At 42.1% G+C, this 22416-nt stretch overlaps 1 protein-coding gene across 1 annotated transcript; it reads right to left on the reverse strand.

Moving 5' to 3' along the window:
- Positions 1-1001: 1001 nt before the first annotated feature.
- Positions 1002-22053, reverse strand: prpf8 (pre-mRNA processing factor 8). Its single transcript, XM_007896633.2, is given in 43 exon segments — positions 1002-1491; positions 1934-2136; positions 2599-2738; positions 2975-3115; positions 3571-3712; positions 3857-4096; positions 4461-4516; positions 4518-4655; positions 5080-5253; positions 5692-5805; positions 5968-6096; positions 6199-6436; positions 6768-6959; positions 7333-7493; positions 7894-8040; positions 8134-8263; positions 8619-8788; positions 9576-9711; positions 9792-9971; positions 10277-10524; positions 11021-11137; positions 11223-11433; positions 11875-12021; positions 12245-12483; positions 12783-12970; positions 13097-13289; positions 13428-13554; positions 13734-13897; positions 14342-14548; positions 15056-15252; positions 15395-15524; positions 15792-15926; positions 16156-16275; positions 16494-16683; positions 17379-17689; positions 17806-17911; positions 18149-18274; positions 18596-18808; positions 19402-19620; positions 19865-20029; positions 20551-20719; positions 21063-21167; positions 21972-22053. Coding segments are annotated over 42 exon segments (7002 nt in total). The 5' UTR covers positions 21157-21167; positions 21972-22053; the 3' UTR covers positions 1002-1336.
- Positions 22054-22416: the final 363 nt, after the last annotated feature.

Here is a 22416-nt window from a genome sequence, read left to right on the forward strand (position 1 = left end):
TCCCTTGCATTTGATACAGTGCCTCATCAGGTCGGGTGGATGTCTCAAAAGCATTTCGCAGGATGTACTGTGAAGTGTAGTGCCTGTGTCTGTTTGTAGGTAAACATGTCAGCCATTGTAGGCTTGCTGAACTGAGCAGGCAGTTTCCGTGCTGTAATGATCTATTAATTCTGTCTTGTATCCTCTCTTAGAGAGACGTTGCACACTCCCGTTGGGCAAGTGCTTTTGCGACGTTCCTCTACGTAGGCTGTTTGAGGGCCGTGCCTTCAGGCTCTGCCGTCTGCAAACGAGGATCAAACTCGCATCAATCGCTGCAAAAATAGATTGCGTGCTGCAATCCTCAGCCGTGACCTTGTCGAATCTTTCCCTCAGTCAGAATGGCTTTTTATCTCCATTCAGCACTTTTTTTTCTCCTCTCTCTCTCTCCTCTTGATCCTTTTCTTTGTTTCAACCTTCAGTTATTCTCTCTTATTCTGAGTTCCGTGCAGGCATGAGTTTCTGTCACTTTCGCTCGTTTAAGTGTGCGAGTGTGACCAGGGGCCCCTGTCAACACCCACTCAACTCACAACTCCAGTTGCCAGAGGCCCAATTGACGATGGATCAAACCGGCAGTCAGCTGCCGATGACGGGAAGGCAAGTCCTCTTGAGGAAAATGTCAGCGAATACGAGAGGTACCAGTTAAGAGTTCCCTGCAATCCATCCACTGTGAATGCACCCGGGGAGTCAGGCTACTGGAAACGATGGGAGCCATTTGAAAACTAAGCTGATCTGCTCGGACATCTGTCATCCACTGAACGCTTCGAATCACACTCCTGCCGTCAGGAAAGCTGCGCCAATTTCTGCACAATATGCCTCTTTGAATGAAACCATAACTAGCAATTTTATTATGTGCATCTGGAAGTGTGGGGGTAGGAGAAGGCGTTGGAACATTCATTCCATCCATCACGGTTTGATCATTTGCATTCCTTTTGTTTGTATTTTATAATGAAATCAATGTTGTCTTTTTCTTTAATTAAAAATTTATTGAACCTTTAATCTCCTGAATTTCTACAGTGCGCGCACACATTTACTGCACCATACAAGCAGTTTTATTACAGATCTTTCACCGAAGGCAGTCACCAACTGTTTTAAAATAGTTTTCGTTCTCACTTCTTGTGCCTGTGCCATGAAGGCAGGTAAAACAGTTTCCACAAAAATGTACATTGCACATCGCAAGATCTGGTGTAACACAATAACAACAAAAAAAACACTGCAGATACCGTGAACAGAAACTGAATGTATATTTTGTTGAATATCAACAGTACGGGAGTCCCATTAAAAAAATCTCTCTCCTTTTCTAAGCGTACATGTCCTCTCGGTCTGCGTTATAGATCTCGCCCTCTTGCAATGAAGCAAAGTTCAGGAAGTGGGATGGTCTGTGAACTTCGTGGTAGAACTCTTTCGGATTGGCCAGCTGCAGTTCGTATTTCATGTTGGGATCGTGACGAACGCCTAATGGAGACAACCAAAGGTTAACCTTTCACCAGCAAATCGCCCAATCATCAAGAGAAGCATTCGCAACCAGCGTCGAGATCTCAGGGGCTGACTGAGCGGAAATCATACAACCCAAACCAGAACTGCAATTTTTAAAAACAAAATTAAAGACCCTTAAGAGTGACTATGTATTAAAAGTGGGGTTTGGGGCGGGGGGAGGAAAGGAAAAAAAATAATCTGCAAATGCTCCTCCTTCTGAATTAAACTTTGTCAAAATGCAACAAATAGCAAAGAGTGAATGAATCATAAACCATTAACGTTTTGAACTCACTGATGGTGCCACATAAAAGTATCATATTCTATTCAAAAATCTAGTCATTTCTGTCCTGGATTCCAGGTGGGTGGAAATGTTTGCTTTTATTCAGTAAAAATGTTGACTTAAAAGGTTACAAGTACTTACCCATGAAGTTGTAGTTCCAGGAGCTCTGCCCAGGTACCATGAAGAAACCAAGGAACCTGTCCGACAACAGCATCTGAACTCTTTCATAGTGAGAAGGCAGGTACCCCTTGGGGTTGTTCCCTTTGTCAGTATTCTGCCGACCCCACTCATACCCACTGGGTGTCAGTTTATATGCCGTAAGTGTGCAAGACCCTGGAGTAAAGCTGAGAGGTGTGGGGGAAAAGGTCATTAAACGAGGGTCAGAAATATGTATACCACGAACATTCTCAAGCCTTTCACACTCAGCTTACGTTGTAAAACATTTCACTGTCTGGTGCTGCCAAGGTCAATGGCTTGCAAACCACAAACCCCTGGGCATTGGCAAGTTTATCTTAATTGGAGAATCCATCCACCGAGTTCACAAACACGAGAGATTTGGCTGTAAAATGGATGGCAACCAGGCACAGCCTATAGCTGCTAGGGCTAATGGCGTTCTTGTTTGCTTACAAGAACAATCACTCCATATTACAGCAACTATCTCTGATGTTTCACAAGATTGGTTTGGATGAAAAAGGCCCTTCGGCCCATTTGATCTCATCCTTCATGTATAAAAATACAAAAACAATTCTTTAATAATAAAAATACAGAACTATTTATTCTTAAATACCCAGGAGTTATCACCTCACCTGCACGTGATGATTATGGTCTTCTCTCCATCCCAAGACGGGTTGTCAGCCATGACCTTGGCATGGGTGGAGACATCTTGTGGTGACAACTGAGGGGACTCATTGGGTTGGGTGTGAATCCAACCGAGAGGCTCCATTTCCTGAGGAAATAATTCCCGATCAACTATGATGCTAACAACAACAAATTACATTTGTATATCGCCTTTCACCTCAGGAGGACGCCCCAAAGCGCTAACAAAATACAATACCAGGCAAAGCAATTTGCCACTGAATGACTCGATATTGAGGGGGGGGGGGGCGGGGAAGAGAGAGAGTAGATTCAAATAAAAATGTATTTGCAACGATCCATCAAACACATGCAGACATTTCTTTATACCTTTAGATACTCGTGCTGTGGAAGCTGGTTGGGTAGATGCACTGTCTGATGGGTTCCCCATTGTGGTACCATCACGATACACCGGATCTCCTTCACCTGAGGGTTGTCGGGAGGGCTCACGCCATACAGATAGCCAGCGATCTGCAAAACATCAAATCTCACTGCAGCTACCACCATATAATCGATTTGAAATGATGAAACTAAAACAACATTGCTATTTCATGTGAATACTTGAATAAATGATCACCTCCAAATCAGCTACATCTTCTGGCAATCTCTCCCCCTCCACACCCCCCACTCCCTCCCGCCCCAGTCATATTCCCCTATCAGTGAACAAGCATGAGATTGGTCAGTTCTAGTTCAACCACCCGAGGATTTATTCACATGATCAACTACAAATAAATGCTACAATTTCCATTGATGGATGTCAGTAAATTTAACTTGAACTTGGAAGTTACAGCTAACAATATGGAGTTGCCTCTTGAGAACAGTTCATTCAGTCAAGGTACTCAACCCAACCCAAGTCATTAAACACAACTCCACCAAACCGTGTCTGTATAAATCAAATGTCCTTCTGTCAAGTTGCGTTAATTTACCTGCGCTCTCAAGTCTGAAATGCAGATGAATTTCTTCAGCACGTTCTTGGGCAATATATAGGTATAGCCAGTCTCTTTGATATCATCGGAGGAGACGTAGATGTGATTGGTACGTAGATGGAGGTTGGCAGCAGATATTGCTCTGTGGAGGAAATAAATGACTGGAAATGAGATGACATAAAGAGTGTTTCCACCCTCTCACCTAGCATTGAGTTCAATGTGAAAAACATGGTTAAAATGTTTAAGCTGTAGGAGACCCAAACAATCTTAGGTAAGTTTTTCTTACCTGACTCTCCATTCTGTTTTGGATGAGAAGGTTTGTGTCTCGTAGTTGCTGGTGGTTGAGGTGATGATCTCATCCCCGTGTTTGTTGACTGTGCGAGTTTGAGTGGCCGTGAGCTGTGACTGTTCTTTGGTCTGTTTCTCAATCTCAGCGATCTGCTGCCTCTGCTGTGAAGGAGCTGAAATCTCCATCCCCAAAATAATGTCACGAATCTCAGACTGCGTCAGCGAGGCCACATTTACACTGAAACAGACAGCAGAGAGTCAGTAATGTCAGGTTATGCCCAAGAGATCAGCAAGCATCTCTCAGTAAACAGAATGGTTCTTTAAAATGACTGTACCAAACATATTTTAGTTACTTAAATTACAATCCTGTGGTGGCCTTAATTCACGGCATGTTTTACTACATCACAGGCATTTAATTTCAGACCAGCTGCCCAAACAATCCTCGTGCTATATAGTTAAATAGAACTGTGACTCAGAGAGATGGTTAAACGATCAGGTTTTCTTGGGAGTTCCACTGTGCAACCAGAGATTGCACCAGTCCTCTCTCTACACAGACCTGACTGCCGCCTGTACGGTGAAATAACACAAACGTTTCTTCTTACTTGTTTTTCTTGCCGTAATCGGCCAGAATGAGGTCCTTCAGCTGCACCTCCACCTTTTATCCACTCCTCGTCGGTCAGGGTGGGCCAGATGTGATGGGGCTCTGTAATGGTGGTCTTGTCCGGCTTCAGGATGACCTTTGCTCGATCATTGTTCACGTGCAACGCTCTCAGGATTAAAATCAGACGAGAGAACGCCTGCGGGCGGGAAAGGAGGAAATGTTTTTTCAAATGCCGAGGAGCAAGACCTAGGAATTTGCTCGCTTCACTCACTTCATTGGATCTCCAACAAACCAAAGTAGGATCAATACATACATCGTGACATTGGTTAGGAATGACATGGAACCTGAATTTTAATTGAATTTTAAGATGCATCAAATTGGAGGTGCACATTATAAGAAGCAGAGCAACAATGTGCAATAAGCTTCTCCCACTGAATCTTCTGTTCCAAGTCAAAAATCCCATCTGACCAAATACGAATAGTACATTTGCCGCGTGAATCAAGATTATCGGCCGTTCAGGGACTGGGAAAGAACAGCAGCAATTTCACAGCGTCCACACTTCTCCCACCCCAGTGACCCGGTTTCATGAGAATTTATTCTTGAATCCTTGCTTTACTCACAGTGTAGGAAGAAATGGTCTTCAGCCAGTCGTCGTACAAGTTAAACAGCACCATCTGCGGCTCAGTCGCCTTCAAAATCAGATCGCCAAACTTTTCCACTTTCAGGCAAGCCTGGAAAGGCAGTTGCAGCTCCGAGCCTTTGATCACAATGTTGGGGAAATCCAGCAAATGGACCTGAAGTAAAAGACAAGGTTAAGAGTGCGTAAAGTTGGACAAGAATAGCTGCTCACATTCCTCACTCAACAAATAACTGACAACATTAAGCTGTGGACCTAGAAGCTCTCAATATACTCCAAAGACTTAAAAATATACAGCTGCTTGTATTACCAGATTTCAACTGTAGCCCAGTTCAGTGCTACTCCATTCAGCCTGATATCAATGAACTGGCCTTCCACTAGGTTTCAGAAGTAAAGCACTGAATGCACACCAGATTCAGATATACTAATTTAGGGACTGTGTGTTTATATGTTAAAACTAGCGTGAAGACCCTTTGAAGTTGCTAAATGACACATATAAATTCTAAATTACAACTTTCTGATTAATTCTATGAAGCACTTATAAAGATTCTACTGTAGTTCAAGACAAACGAGCTATAAATCCAAGTTTACTCACTTCCAGAGGATCTAACATGCCCTTCCTTGTAACAATGATCTGCTTGGGCTGCTCCTCAACAGGTAGCGAGCGGATCAAGGCAGCCACTTCTTCTGCAGTCTTCCACTTGGCCAGCTGAATGCAAGGGAATGTTTACATTACTGCTCAAACAAGCAACAGGTGAAAGAACAGATAATTAAACTGTGTTCAATGACGCAAACGTGAATCAGCATGAAGCAAATTTCCAAATATGCCAATTCCAGCTCAAAATGGGGAGGGAAAAAAAAATTGAGTTACCTGACCCAGACGCTTCTGTCCAGCCCACACAGAGGTGTGAATAATCTTAAGGAACAGCTGTCCTGTCCTGGGGTTGAAGATGAAAATGGCTCCATTGATGGGCTTTGTAGTCAAGTTACCCTCAAACGTCTGAAAATGAAGTCAAGTTATGATCACAGAACATTTTAAGAGGTTTTTAGATGACGATTACATGAATGAAACTGTAAGTGGATCTTACAACCAGAAACTCGCCTTATGAATGGTTACTCGGTACACGTTGGTGTCATCCACAAACCAGATGATTTGGTTGGAGAAGAGTTCACCGTAATTCTGTGAGGAGAGGTAAGGCTCAGTTGGCTCGGAAGAATACAACTGCAGACCCTTTCGAATGCGTTCTCTCAGCACATACAGGGCAGGATTAGCCTTCATAATCTTGGCCATGGCTTGCTGGATCAATGGCTTGGCACCAGGGAACCAATTACCGTAAGCACTACAAGATAAAAAGAACACATGGTGGGGTGGGGGGGGTTGGGAGAGTTGAGGTACAGATCAGCCAAAATGATCTATTAGAATGGCGGAACAGGCTCGAGGGGCTGAATGGCCTACTCCTGGTCCTATAATTTCCACCTTGAGCTTTATCTTACCAGCACAACCATAAACTAATGTAAAGACAGCACAATATTGATAAAAAAGTACAAATCCAGCTTTGAAATCAGAAAATTATCTTAGGAAACTGCTCCTGATACAAATATTTAATAAATATATCATGCACTAAACTATGACAGAGTGGAAGAATTACTTGAAACATGAAGACAGCATACCTGTGCAAATTATAGGCTAGATCAATAGCGATCAGCACACCAGTAGGTGAGGGGTAGATACTCATGTTGTCAGTTGTGTAATCCAGGAACTTGGCCCTGGCATATCTCTCAATGTCGTGAGAGTCATAGTCACCCCATCGCAACTGAATATCGATCCAGTATTTCTGGGTCGTGGTGCTGTCCATCACATCTCTGAAACAAAGGAACATTGTTAAACACTGTGCCACTTACGACAGGTATGAAAACCTCCCCTCCTCCCATCCACCCGAACAATTTGGTCTTTAAATAGAATTCATAGAATTCAAGTGATCATCCAGAAGCGCAGTGCCATTATAAATACAATTTTCACATCTTATACTTAATGGTAAACCAATTCAATTCGGACAATGACAACTTCTATGGTAAAGGAATGAATGCTCTGTAAACTCCCTCAAGTCAATTTTATTGAGTGGAAATTTATAGATTGCAGTCATTCGGATTATTTGCAACTCTTTATAGAGGCAACGCGGCCCCACTGTAAATAAACACTAAAAGTGTTCAAGTTCCATGAAAATCCTTAACATACTTTGAATCGGCAAGCAGCGAGGGCCTGGAAACATTCCACTTGTACGAAGCAAACAGCAGAATGTCAGCACAGGAGGAGTTCATTTTGTAGGACTTCCTGGGGTGAATGGTCTCCTTCTGCACTGTTTCAATCTCCAGAGCGTCCAACTCTTGGTCAAAAACCTGTCAACAGGAATATCCTTAACTTCTGGAAATGCATTAACATGAACAAACAGACAAATTGCATTTATACAGCATCTTTCACGACGAGAGGACATGCCAAGGCACTGATAATTGTCATGCCATGAAGCACAACATTCCTAAAAAATAGCAAGTGAAATAGTTGGTCATTTCCCACTTAACTTCCTTCAGTTATAACTTGTCTGAAGGTCTTGAACTCCCCAAAACAATTTTGGGGTCACAGCAGGGGTCTGGCCCCAGAGTTTGCGATGGGGTGACTGCTGGAGTTTAACCAGTTAATACTGCAGAGAAAACACTCTGTCAAGCTACCCATTGCTTATAACAATAAAATAACTATTTTTGACCAGCTAGGATCACCCCAAAGTAACGTCTCAACACTAACCTGACACAGGTCCATGACGATGCTCTCGTGAATTTTCTGCCACAAATGGGCCCTGAAGATCTGGATCAGAGAAATCTTGAGTGTGGGGATCTTGCCGTGCATGAAAATTCCAGTCAAATCTAACTGCACCTGGAAGCCTACATATACCTACGGACAGAAAGGAAAAATATTTGCACTGTTTGAGGAATATCTTTAAAGACAGACCCTCTGGTTAAGCACACAGTATCTGCAGTGACTTACGTTAGCTCTGTTGATAGTTGGTGACCACCAAAGGGTGAACCTTCTGTTGGGAATTTGGTTCAAGCCAGACCGCTGAGCGTTGGTCAACTTCTTCCACTTCATGGACTCCTCGAATCCACTGGCCTTTTCCCTATGGGTATAGGATTTGAGGAAAATTAATGACCGGACAACTAAGTTACACAAACTCAAAATAGATAATAACTGTCCTTTCATTTGATGTAGCGCCTTATCACGTCTTCGAGACGTCTCGAAGCGCTTCACAGGATATGATGTAAAGTGTAGTGGCTGCATATTTTGTGGGCGAAACGCGGCAGCCAATTGCGCACAGCAACGTCCCACAAACAATTGTGGATTGAGTGACCAAATTATTATTTATTAACTTTTTTTAATAGAATGCTCAAGCACGTGAAAATATCCTCACAACACCAGGACAGTCAACTCAGATCACAGCAATTAGTTTACCCCGACTCTTTTGAATTACATACCAGAACAGACCCTCCCAGGTGGGGAAATAGGTTCCCTTGAAAAGTGTGTGCTCCAGAATGCCTTCAACACCACCGAGTGCTTGGATCATGTCTGTACGGTAGTTGTTTAAGTTCCACAGCTTGCCGTCATGCCGCTGATGGGTCCACCAGAACGGGTTCTGTTTCAACACCTGGGAGCAAAACATTTTGAATGACAGACACACTTCAAAATGATGGGGCGTTAGATTGAAGGGGAGGAAAATTCAGAACAAATCTGCAGAAACACTGCTTCAGTGAGCGAGTGAGTAGTAATCTTATGGATCAAGCCTTCTAGGGTGACAGTGGAAGCACAAATTGTCACTTGTTTCAAGAACAAATCAGATACAGTTCTGCTAGAAAATAATATGTCGGAATACATTACATAGTTTGGAACAAAACATGTCAAGCGACTGCCAGGGTGGTAGAAGGCGAATTATCACTTAGCAAATTCTTATGTTTTTATCTCACATTCTGTAATATCCTCAGTGTTAATGAAACATTGTACCGCGGGGAGGATGAGCTGGTAGGTTTCAAACTAGAACACTGAAGCTGAAACTCACCAGCCTCTGCCAAGTAGATTGTTTTTGTTAATTCACAATAGGTGAAGAAAAAAAACAATTGCATCTCTAACACATATATTTGAGGCGGTACGTGGGAAGAGAGAGAGAGACCAATATCAAAGTAATTCGAAATTAAATGGAATCATCTCCAAACAATAAGACAGACTCTTCATTTTCAAAACCTACTGTTTTGATTCTAAATTCTACAAAAGGAATAAACAAAAACAGGTTCACAAAGATTTAATTTGGATTGAAATCCCAACCCAAACATTTGGGAATGTAAAACTTTGCTGAAGCCACTGAAAAAAAACCCAGAAGGACAGATCGAGGGAACAGGAGGAGAAAAAAAACTCACAAAAAAGTTGGCCCCATTACATACCTGATACTGTTTAAAATCAGTTCTCACTCTCCAACCTTTGTCGTAGGCCAATGTGTGCCTGTCTTTCTGGAACAGCGTGTTAATACGTGGGATACCTCTATCCCAGGAGTCTTCCAGATCTTCCAAAGTTAAACGCCTGAAATTATAAACCTGTACGTCAAAGAACGCAACCGGTAAAAACGTGCTAGCCTCACTGTCGCTCCAAATAAACCAGACCTGTTTTGTGCTATAGCTTCCTGCCGCTTCAGTGCGTACTCTGCCCACACTCGCTGTGAATCGATGAACTCGCTCTCCCAGGGCTGAATGTAGCGATACAGATTGGGAATCAGCTGGTCTTCTTCGTGACTCATACCCGATCGGAAGTGAGTGATGCCCACATCCGTTTGTTTAGACCACCTGGTAAAATATAGATTTAGTGTAAAAATGAACCTGACATATGTCTGATTCGAGTGCTTATACACTTTAAATATACACAAATGCTTGGTATTATGGAGAGTAATACTTATTACTGAAATTTGTGCACACGGTGTAGTACTTAAGCGCACTTTAACATGGTCTTTCAAAAAATAGTATCGCAGACAATAGCATAGCTACAGATACAAATAACTTGCCTATCAATAACTACTTGACAGATTAAATTACATTGATTTCAGATTTTCATAGTACTGATTCTGAAAGTCAAAAGTGCATTGAAATCACACCTCAGATCAGACTGCGGAATGAGAACATGTCCCATGGACAACATGCCCAAACCACCCAGCTCCTTGGGTGTGTAAAACACAACAGGAGGGAAACGACTTGGCATCTTGGAATTCAAACCAATCTTGATACGAGTCTGGATCTTGTTTTCGCACTTCACCAACAGGTCCAGTAACTCCTGGGTGTTAACCACTGCCTCGCGGAAATAAGTCATCAGCCCAATCAGAGCAGTGTTCCACTTATTCACAATCTGTAAAGACGGACAACGCCCCGTTAGAAATCAAGCACAGCAAGTCAACAGCTGCTCTCATTAGTCTGAGCATCACACCGTCATTGCAACGTGTAGACACTCAAGTGGGAAATCTTTACTGTTGTAAATTAAGTGCATCTTGATGGTACTGTCCAACGTAACATTGCATTTCCTTTATTATGGCCACAGGTGACTTTGTTAAAGGTTCTTGTCAGAACTTATGTTGATGTTGCTTGTATTGGTTCCATGGCGGTCTTCAAAAAGCCAAACCATATGAACGAAACCAGATTTTAAAACATCCAAAATGTGCCCAGTAGGGAATGAATTTTAAACTCCAATTAACAGCAGGCCAGCCCGGCCCATTCCAGCAACACAGTTTCATGAATTCATGAAGTCAAGAATACGTTCATCAGTCAGAGTATAGGGCAGCTGCATGGGTAAAGTTAATCACCAATTCTGAAGTTTAGAATTTCATCTACCCACATGGAAACCGTACCTTAGTAAAAGTGGTGGAGCCAGAAGCCATGAGAATCTGACGCACGCGGTTGTGGAAACGTTGCATGGATTCATCATCCACTCGAAGGAAGCACTGAGCTGTACGCTCTTTAGTCACCTGTCCAAGCAAACCAAAAAAGAGCAATGTAAAATAGAGCAAGCGCTGGAAGATCGCTAGAATTATGGTGGCTTCTATACTAGACCTCGTTTTGTAAGTTCCAGACTCCGTCCTTGTGAGTATATTCCTCGTAGCTCGTGCGACATTTGGGTAGGATGCGGCACTCGAAGCCAGACATGTTGAACAATAGGTTTGGGTTGTCCTTGCTGTATACAGATACAAAACTGTTCTCCCACTGAATTGTGGTCACAGATCTCGGCAGACGGTTCTTAATGTCCCAAAACACTGCACGGCCACTACGAAAGAGAAGTAGTTTTAATGTGGACAGGAAATAACGGACGGAAAACAAATGAGCAGCAGTAATATTCAACAGTCATATTTTCTAGGGCTCCAGATAACTGAAGGACAAATTATGAATCTCCAAATAAGATGATGACATTATATAGAAAACACATTTAGGATCTAAAACTGCAATTTGTGCAGTGGTTATTCTGTATTGTGCAACCATTTAAATATTCCCAGACTAACTTACTCTAATCACACCACTATGCTTAGAGGACAAGTGCTGCTGAAAGTAACCTAATGAGCTACATTCACAAAAGCAATGCAGCGCTGTGGATAGAGCGAGGCTCTGCCTGTATTAGATCCTCTTAGGTCATTCAACTAACCAACCAGTTTGAGCATCAAGCTCTTCGATAACCACACGCATACACAAAGCAATCCCCGGGCACACTTACAGATTTACATCATGCTTCATAAGCCGCATACGAGCATCTCGCGGCCAGCACTTCTTGTTGTTGTAACCTACAATGTTCTCATTGTTTGGATCGGGATGTTCTGTCAGGTAGCGCTGAATCAGGTCTCTGGCTTCATCAGCTGAAAATCTACAAAGAAAAAAAACAGGTTAAAAGTTGCAGTTACTCAGGATGGCTGGCAACCATTACACTTCAAAATAAAATCTCACTAATGTCATAGAATATTACAGCACAGAAGGCCATTCAGTCCATCGTGTCTGCTACTTGGAAGAGATACCCAATAAGTCCTAATTTGTAGATCACATACAATGGGTGCAAGCTTCTAGACTGAGCACCAGGAAGGTTTCCTCACCTGAAGAAAATATGAATCCGCTCAATGTATCTGCAGTAAAGTCTGACGGGATGAGCAACTTCCGTGCCAATGTCCTGGTAACTCAAGAAGTCATTGGGCATTTGAGGTGGGCCAGCCATCTCACTGGCTCTGTGAAGACCCAACACCAGCAGGTCTAGCACCAGCCCATAGTACTGCACAATGAAAGAGGCAAACTGCAGGCCTCGGATTATGCCGTAGGAATTGGTGTGGTTCATGTCCTGAAATTGACAAAGGCGGCACTTGTAAAAAGCAGGCATTTAACTCACCCTCTCCGTTGTACATTGTAACCTGAAGCATAGAAGGGAAACATCAAATGAACTTGCACCATAAATAGCCCGCCAATCACAGACTCCCATCAATACACAGAAACTTTACTCTTTTCAACATGAGGCAGGCAAATTCTTGAAAATAAGGCACTAAAGCTCTCATCCATGGCCATAAAACATGCATAAAACTCAGCAATGCTACAAAACTCCACCGTTACAAACCGAAGGGCAAAAGCTAGTAATGCTGGTACCTTGTAATTGATGACAACATTGTTCTTGGCCGTCATGTAATCAGCGATGTTGTGATCCACGATCAAACGCAACAATCTGTTCAGCAATGTCAGATCGATTTTCTCATACATCTTCTCAAACCGAGATTCCAGCATAACATTGCACTCGCCTTCAATGGTCTCCCACACATCCTGAAGATTGTTAATGCCTGTGCAAATGGAATTTTAGGTCAGGCAAGTTTTTTTGTGGCACTTAAAAGAATCTGAAGAAATGCTTTGAGATTAAGTCAATTGAAAAGGCCGAGAACATAGAGAACTAATTCATGAATACATACCCTGGCACCACTTGTATACAAGTGAGGGGGGAGGCTCTGTATCAGCCGGTTTAATCCATGGTGGGAATAGCCGTCGCTTGTCAGCTTCATACCACAAATACTGATCGAGGTAAGCATCAGTGATTTTTTCCAATGGTTCAACGTCATAAACTGGCACGAGGTGACTGTACAGATCCATGAACTCAATACCAACCTGTGTGTTAAGATTTAAGGCAAAGGTCTCAAAAACACATTACTCGCGATCTAAGGAATACAATGATTAAGGCTCAAAAGTCGAACACATTCAAGGACAGAATGCGAGTAGATGCAGTTTTGAATTGGGGGCACGCACCTCTTTGAAAGCTCTCTGTGTGAGCAAGTGACGCTTGATCCTGGATAAAGCTTCGTGAGGATTATCATAAGCCTGCTCAATTAGACCCAATTCCTCTCGCTGTGACTGATTTAACCGCGATTTCACACTAAAATTAAGGAATCATAATTCAAGCTTTAGTAGAGGGTTTTGGGGGGATAAAAGGTAATTTCACATGCTGCCAGCTAATGATTAAAATTATTATCAATAGAATATGCATATTAACATCTTATACTAAATGGTGAAGATCTCTACCAATTCTTTATGGTACACAAGGAAGTTCTTTACCTGTAAGCTTCTTTGAGTCTCTCCAGAGCCAGAATGAGAAGTTTGGTGTCGTGCTTGTAGGACAGGGGAGGGAATGGAATTGGAGAGAAGCGCCTACTCTCCAGCCAGTGCACAGTGGTCGTGTAGATGGCAACAGCTTCCTCTGCAGTAATGTAGGGACCATCCTATTCAACACAAACATTTACAGTCATTTTCTTTCCCACGATTTTGACAAGGCGTGCAAAACTCACACTTCCTTCCATCATTTATTAAAAAAAAGGACCTAAACGGAAAACGATACTTCGATATTAAATTATTTGGTAAAAGATTTTAAAATACGGTTGACAAAATAAGGTGATTAACCAGAATTCATATCAAGCAATGTTGCATTGCCTAAAATTTCTCTCTCCATGCCTTACAACAACAATTTGCATTTATATAGCGCCCCTCACGTAGGGTAGTGTCCCAGAGCGCTTACAAAACTGCCTGCTTTTTAACAATATAAATAAATATTCATTTCATGCAATAGCATGCTATTCCAAACACCCCTGACCCCGGTTTTACAATAAATTGAAAGAAACCATAAAACTTAAAGACTTAAAAACAATTGTACCAATGACAGATTTTACCTTCAGGTAATTGTGCTGTCTTTCCTGCTCTGCCTTCAGGTACAACCTGGTTAAACGTCCCAAGTTCTTCTTACAGACAGTTTTATCCACAGTGGCGCCCCGGCGAATTCGCTCTCTGTTGTAATGAGCAGTATTTGTCCACCAGTCAGCCTTGGCTTTCACATATCGGAGAATCATGTTCTCAATTGGAGTTGGCAGACCAGGAACCTTATTACAATATCAAGTGTGGTTAACAAAGGAAATGGTAAAATAACCTATTTTAAGCCAAAACAGCTAAGAGTAACTAACTATTGAAATTACTTGGACAGCAGACTGCAATACACTTAACTATTCAATAAGACCTGTATTTTGTAGTCGTAGATGGTGCCATTAAGCCCTAAGAACAGGGTTGATGGCATCATCTGCAGTTCCACTGGAAAACCCCAGGGACGAGATGATTTGAACAAGGCCGAGTGTTAATTCAGCACGCTTCAACACAATGTGGAACAACAATTTTATAACGCCCTTCACTTGGGGTAACGTCTCAGAGCCGCAACCCAACTCTTTGCAAAAGAACATAAGCTTTCTTGCACAAATGGTTAAGTATAAATCTTTCATTAGACATCAGGAAAGTACTTTTAAATACACAATTATTTTAAATGAAATAAATACATATTCCAAAGGTTTGCTCCCATTTATAAGGAGAACCCTCTTATGAGAATAGAAATGAATTACCTTCCAAGGAATATTTGCTTTCCAGCATCTCCAAGCTTCACTCAAATGCTGCAAGATTGTCCTAGCTTTGTTCTGTTTGATTCCTTCAGGCATCATGTCCAGGATATCGTGCATAACAGCAGCTCGTAACTCCAGATCAAAATGAGACTCCACTCGCTGTTTGGTTACAGTCTTGGCTACTCCCTTAGAGTGACGCCCTGAGATAAATCACAACAACAAAAAAAAGTTGGCATTGAACTTAAGAGAGAAAAACAAGAAGCACAAACTATTTGCATTTAGAGCAAACAGGGAAACAGATCAAAAATGTCAAGAACTTAAAAGATTTCTTCAACAACTAACCTTCAAACTGTCTGGCAAGCAGGTTTCCTAACCATCTTTCCAACAAGGGAGTGATGCCCCTCATGAAGAAAAGCCACACTCGCCATCCAGCAGCCCAGAATCCACAGCCAGGTCCTTTGCCTACTGGTCCCTGCAAGTTTTTTTAAAATATAATATATAATTAACAACAAATCACTTTAAAAGTTGACCCAACGCATTTTACAAAGCTAAAAATGTACACATTGTACACAGGGAAAGTTATGCAACATTCTTTAAAAGGCTTGGTTGTCAAGCGATCAATTTACAATCCAAAAATAGCTTCCAAACAATCGAAACAGCTATAGATGCATCTTAAGCATTACCGTTATTACAAATGGACGAAGAGTTATAAAACATTGTAGAATGGGCCCGCCCTTACCGTGTTGAATCTGTAGTAGATAAGATGCTTCATATCCTTACACATTCGTATTTGTCTCATCAGCTTGTACTTATATCTGTACATTCCAGTCAACTGCCCAACGTGAGCAAAGATGTACTGCAACCCATCGGACAACTGAAGTACAAAAAAGCACATCGATCACATTTACTTTTGTCGGTTACCTAACTGTTTGTTTTACATTCAGTTTAGGAGAGCAATTCCCCATCCCACCCCCGAACACTTAAATGCAGAGCAGCGATGTTGATTACACATTTTGCTGACTTGCACACAATTGGTCCTCCTTCACACACCCTGCTTCTAAAACACTAATTTTCAAAAGGGTTTGTTTTTACAATAAACACACCTGGAAAGCGTCCACATTCCCCAACCTGTACTGGACGTGGCTGTCAACTACAAGCTTTGTCAAGCGAAGCACCTCACGGCACAAATGGAAGGCATTTCCAAACCTAGATTTCTTACGTTCCTGCAAAAAAAAAATCAACGGTTATTTTTCCTTATTGAAACCAATTAAAAAAAGATTAGGCGCTCACGAAATGATTAGGCGCTAAAATGAATCCCCGCCAATTATGCTCCTCGCACAAATCACACTGGATACATTGACAAAAACATTCCTCCACATTCTTTCGAGTCTACAAGGAACAAAGGTAATTAATTACTGGAAAAGGCAAGACTGTTATTCACCTTGGTGGTGAGGGTTTTCACAGGCTTCAGGTTGAAGTTGTAGTCCAGATGCAGATAATTCAGGTTCTTACGATGGATCAACAGGTTCAGCATGTTGTAACCTTGGCGACACACCTGCAGCCCTACCTCCACCCAGTCTAATTTGGTTGACTGGAAGAACTTTGTTGATTTGAAGGAACGAAACAAGTACCTGTTATGGGAAAACAAACGCAGTATTGAAGTAAATGGGGAAAAAAAANTTCACACCAATGTATTTAGTCGATTCCTCCTCCGAAACAAAAAAAAGTTCCCTTCGCATTTAGGAGGGAAATATATCTCAGCCCAGATATCTTACAGAAAATCAGTTCTATCTATGAAGACATGTTTTAACAATATGGAAAGGGTCACAGGCCTACTTTTATCTCCTCTTTCCTAACCTCAGACACCAAGCCAAGAATAGCAAAGCCTTGGGATTCAGTCCGAGTAAACACAGGGATTTGAACTCTATCCCCCCAGAGGCAACCATCCACTGTGGTATTTATTTAGCTGTACAGTAAAACAAAACCTCTCTATTAAAACCATTTTTGTCACTAAGAATTATTGTTTCCTCAATAGGGAACAACACTATAAGGGAGTCCAAATAAAAGACCGGCTCCACAGTGGGATAACATATTGCCTTTTCATTTCTAAGTCCTTGCTTCAAACTAAATCCATTTTGAGTGCCAGTTGCACCATAAAAGGCCGGGGACTCTCCAAACAATTTCCTAAAATTCCACAGAACCTTAAGAGGTAAACAAAAAAAAGGTTGAAATGAAGATACGTTTCCACAGTAGTGATTACCTTAACCATACTAATTATTATCAATAACTATACTAAACCTTTATTTCACAAAGATCTCCAACCTACCTTTTCTTTTGTGCTTTGGGTGGTCTGTGTTTCAGTGCATTCAACACATAATATTTCAGGAGTTTCTGATACGAAACCCTAACTTTGACTGGCTGTCCCGCTGGGCAATGCTCCCGGTACCAGTTCTTAACTAACGGGATGTCCAGGGCTCTCCTGGTTTTGCCAGATCTTAGGTTAAACGGTCTTGGGGCCCACAGTAAGGCAATACCATTGGCGGTATGATCAGAATACAGTGGAGAATCTTTAAGGAATGGTTCAAGAAGCTCAGGCAGTTCAAACTCTTCATCGTCATCGGGTAACGGTTCTTGGCTCTGAAATGAGATAGGCAGATTCACTTCACCCTGATAATCGCAATGGACGTGGCACATTAAAATGGTTCACACGTGTACACATTCCAGCAAGAAAAAACATTTCATCGCACAATTACCTTCACAGAATGTCTGTGCGAGATGGGGTTAATTAAAGGGTCAAAATAGAAGGCCGGCAGATCAGGATCCTCGGTTTTTATGAACACAACGTTGGGAGTGTGGTACCTGAAATTCCAACACAGAGAAATTAATCAGAAAATTTTGTGAAAGGCAAATGCCAAAGTTAGATATTTGTTGAAAGAGTTCCACAATTACATATGCAGAACTTTGTTTAAACCTGTTTTTTCATAAAATGATTTCTATTGAAATGCATGGTCTTAAATTCTGTAAGAGGAACAAATGGTTCATGGCACAAATTCTGAGTCTAGAACAGACAAAATATATAACAATTTGTCTACCTACCAGGTAAGATGGACATGATGCGGCAGGTTGTTGTAGAGGTACGGAAATGCTATTTTGTACTCTGTTCTGATTGGTTGTCTAATGATAATCTTATTGATGTCATTGAACTCATTCCAATCTTCATCCCTAATTGAAGCAAAAAAAAGATTAAAGCACAAGTTACAGATCAGGGAGCTTAGTAAATATCAACCCTTATTTAAATGTCATTCTGCCTCTCTAAACGAATGCATGACTTATGAATTAAGGAAATAGTGAACCAGGCAGTATTGAGATAGCATTTCCTACGAACATTTAAAAGCAAATAGCAACTCAAACAGACAACTACTTTAATTAAGATGAAAATAATTATCCACTCTGTCATAATATATTATATACAAGAACGCAATTTTGGATAGCGTATTAGGATTTAACATTGGCAATAAACAAAAATGAAAAATGAATCCTTACTGAAGGTTCACATCCCGAACCAACGGCTCAAACTTTGGTCCACCAGGAATCGCCATGTTGAGAGCCTTGGAGGTAAAGAAGGCTTTGAGGTCAAAGAGATAGAAGTAATTGTCATCCACCAAGTCAGTCAACAGCTGATTTGCCAGACGGTAAAGGGTGGACATCATAGGTAGGGTAAATTGCCAACGACGGTACGTGGAGCCATTGACGTGCCTATAAACAGACCACAAGATAATGCTGAATTCAAAAAATTCAAAGCAGAAATTCACAAGAGCGTTACATTACATTCTCCATTACACTGGGTCAACTGAACTGTTTTTCAGCTCAAAGTGGATTGTAAATTCGTATTGGTTTGCTGGTGTGACGCACACTGTTGCAAACTAAGTGTAACAAATGAGATGAAATGGGGTCTTTGTTTTGCAGTTGTCAAGAGAACTCAGTCAAGGTCATAACCTTAGCTATATTCATCTTCTTTAAACAATGTAGCTTGGTTCAGGATTAATTTTAAACTATATCTTACAATTTACTTTTCAAACTTAGAAAAATAGTAACATTATACCCAAGCCTAAATGTTGTCTCGTGTGTAAAACTACCAGCTCCATTCGATAATTTCGTAGTAGCTATTGAGGAGCAGCTGAATATGTTTCACAATTAAAAAACATTCTGATAACCCATGTGCAAAGTTCTTAGTAACAGGGTTTTAATAAATGGTTCTGTGAACAATATCTCAATCGCTCTACTTGCTAGAAATATATATCAGGTAGTTGTTTTTGCTCTTTTTTCACTGCACAATAATACAGACTTACTTTGGGTTATCCTTCAATGGTTGGTGGTCATAAAACCATTCAGCCACTGGTCCATCCTCCTCCGAATCAAGCTCCATCTGGATCGCTTCAAGTGGTTCCACATCGAGTATATTGTCCGCATAATCCAGCGGAGGTTCTTCATCATCGAACGGAGGAAATCTCATCCTTTTGAAGTGCCTTCTGTCTCGTTTTTCGCGTCTCATCATAATCCACATTGTCCTGTTGAGAAATGGTTTATTGGATGGCTATTCAAAAAAATTCCCGTTTTCTCAGCACGCTGCCGCTCAATCAAAAGATCATCCGCAGGTACAAAAAGGTTTAGCTAATGACAGTTATCTTAATTTCAACACCAGAGGCACAGAACAGATTCTGAAAAAAGATACAGGGAAGAGGAGGGGACAGTACACAGGATATCTCTTGTCACATTAAACTTTCTTGAAAGAAAATCCAATATTTTACTTACCCCCACTGAGCAATGTAAACTGGCTCAATAACCCATGGAATTTCATTGACAAATGAGATTGCTCCAGTGATGTGATACAGAACTGAAACATCTCTGATCTGCTCCCAGGGCATCGGCATGTTCTCCAGGAGTTTCAGAACAGCATGAGGCATGTACTTCAATGCCCTGAGCAAAGAGGGAAAAAATCTGTCAACATATTATATCCAAACACTTCTGACAAAGACACTAATTATGAATCAGTTATGTTATCATCAAATTCTTCAATATTGTAAATTGAAATATCCCTTCATTTCTATACGGATGTTAAAACACGGTATTGTTCATAATACCTAGTTGTTCATACAATGGTGAGCTGCCCAACAAGTGGATGTTTGACTCGCTTAATTCATCAAATGTGTTTGAAGTATTGTAGCTTTGCTTTGATTTCTTTCAAGTAAAAATATTCCTAAAACTGAAAATTTCAAAACGGAAACCAAACTCAAAAGGTGACCACTGGCCACCCAAAGGAACCACAACTTTGTGATTTAAGTTTGTAATATAATAATAAATAATAATAATCTTTGCATTTGAAATAATGTCTTATCACGTCGTTGAGACGTCTCAAAGCGCTTCAACAATCAAATCGGTTTTCTTAAATTAAGCAACTTTTTAAAATCTCAATATATGTAGCCGGATTGTTTTCCTACCCAAGATACACTCTCTTGTCATGTCTGAATTTCCGGTTTGTCATGTCCCCATGGTCACGTATGATCTTTCGGACGTGCTCGGGGGGCATGTCTTCTTTCTGAGCATCGACAAACCCAAACTTCCTCTTCTCCGCGTATCGTTTGGCCTGAAGTTGTTGCCATTTTCTGGCTGTAAGAAATGAGTAATTCCATGAATAACTAGAATGACATCCAATTGGAAAGCATGTTTATCAGCACATTTAACAGCAATGTAGAAACATTTCTCCCCTCCCTATCATCACTATTAAAATCATTTTCTCTTGACCTCTTCAGTTAAACTCTTACCCAGGCCTCCATTTACAACATATATGGGACGCAAAGCATCAAATAAAGACATATTCAGAAAATGACCAAACATGACCACCTGTTCCAGGAAAAAACACACTGCATTCAATTCGGAAGAAACAAAGCCTGAAAATTAACACTCTTATCACAACTCTAGTCCTTTCCAACAGATTTGTCTCACAGTTTACCTTTCTCTTGAAGCTTTTCCTCAGACATGTAATCAGGCACGGGGGCCGTAACCGGATTTGGCCCCGGTGCTCCCCTGTACTGAAACGCTGACATATTGGTTGACTCTGCAGGGTGGAGAATAAAAAAAATACACTATTAATAAAATACTGTGAATGCAATATTTTGGTACCAAGTTACTCTCTCTCTGCCTTTACACACACAGACGTTGCTCACTCCCTGCCTTGTAGAGTCCTGTAGCTCAGTGGTTCGCGCACTCGCCTCGCAAGCGAGAGGACCCGGGTTCGATTCCCGGGCAGCGCGAAACGTTGGGCAAGTTTCCTTACTCCGCACACCCGCCTCTGTTTGCCCAGCGGTATGCGGGACACCCGGCTGTCGAGTCGATCGGCGGATGATAATAATCCCTCAAAACAAACAAATAAATAAATCAATCCAAACAACAAACGCTTCAATCCGCGGCTGCCCGCGGGACGTCGCTGCGCGCCACCGGCTGCCGCGTTCAGCCCGCGAAGGTACACGGGCGCTTCGCGGGGCAGTGCGTCCCGCGAAGCGCTTTTGAGTCGTCTCGAAGAGGAGATCGGGCGCTGCGCCAAATGCGAGGATTATTATTATTATTATTACTACTACTACCACACGAACACAGAGAGCTCACTCACTCACTCACTCACTCCCACACCCACCCACACCCCACACACACACACACACACACACAGAGTTAGTTGCACGTCTCTCGGGCCTACATGGCCTCGCTGCAGCCTGAACTCGAGCCCGGTCACCTCAAACTTCTTCCCCCTTTCTCTCCCCCCCCCTCCGCGGGTAAACCGCTGCGTGAAACGCCTGGGGGACCCCCCCCCCACCTCGCGGCTTCCAGGCGAAGAGAGGGGCACCCGGTTGACCCCGGTCTCCCTCACCTCCTCCTCCCCCGACGCCGAGAGACGCGAGCTTCAGCGAGAGAACAACATGGCGGCTTCGACGCGACGCGAGCGGGAGGCGCCGGCCGGAAGCGGAAGTGCTCTGACCGAAGGGGGGAGTGATTGACAGCTGCTCAGTGCCCGCCCCCCCCCCGCAACATACACGTCCGTCATCGTTAGGCCCCCACCCACGCGTACGCACGTCATCGTTAGGCCCCTCCCACACACACCTCTCTCTTTGTCCCAAATAATAATAATAATAATAATAATAATAATAATAATAATAATCATCATCGTTGCATTTGATATAGCGCTTTTCACGTCGGGAGGACACACTGTAAAGTGAATTGACTGTATATTTGTGGGCGAACGCGGCAGCCGATTGCGCACAGCAATGTCCCCACAAACAGTCATATGGATTGAAAACGACCAATTTTTATTATTG

This window comes from Callorhinchus milii, unplaced genomic scaffold (genome assembly GCF_018977255.1).
Source record: "Callorhinchus milii isolate IMCB2004 unplaced genomic scaffold, IMCB_Cmil_1.0 Scaffold10, whole genome shotgun sequence".
In the NCBI taxonomy this organism is placed as follows: Eukaryota; Metazoa; Chordata; class Chondrichthyes; order Chimaeriformes; family Callorhinchidae; genus Callorhinchus; species Callorhinchus milii.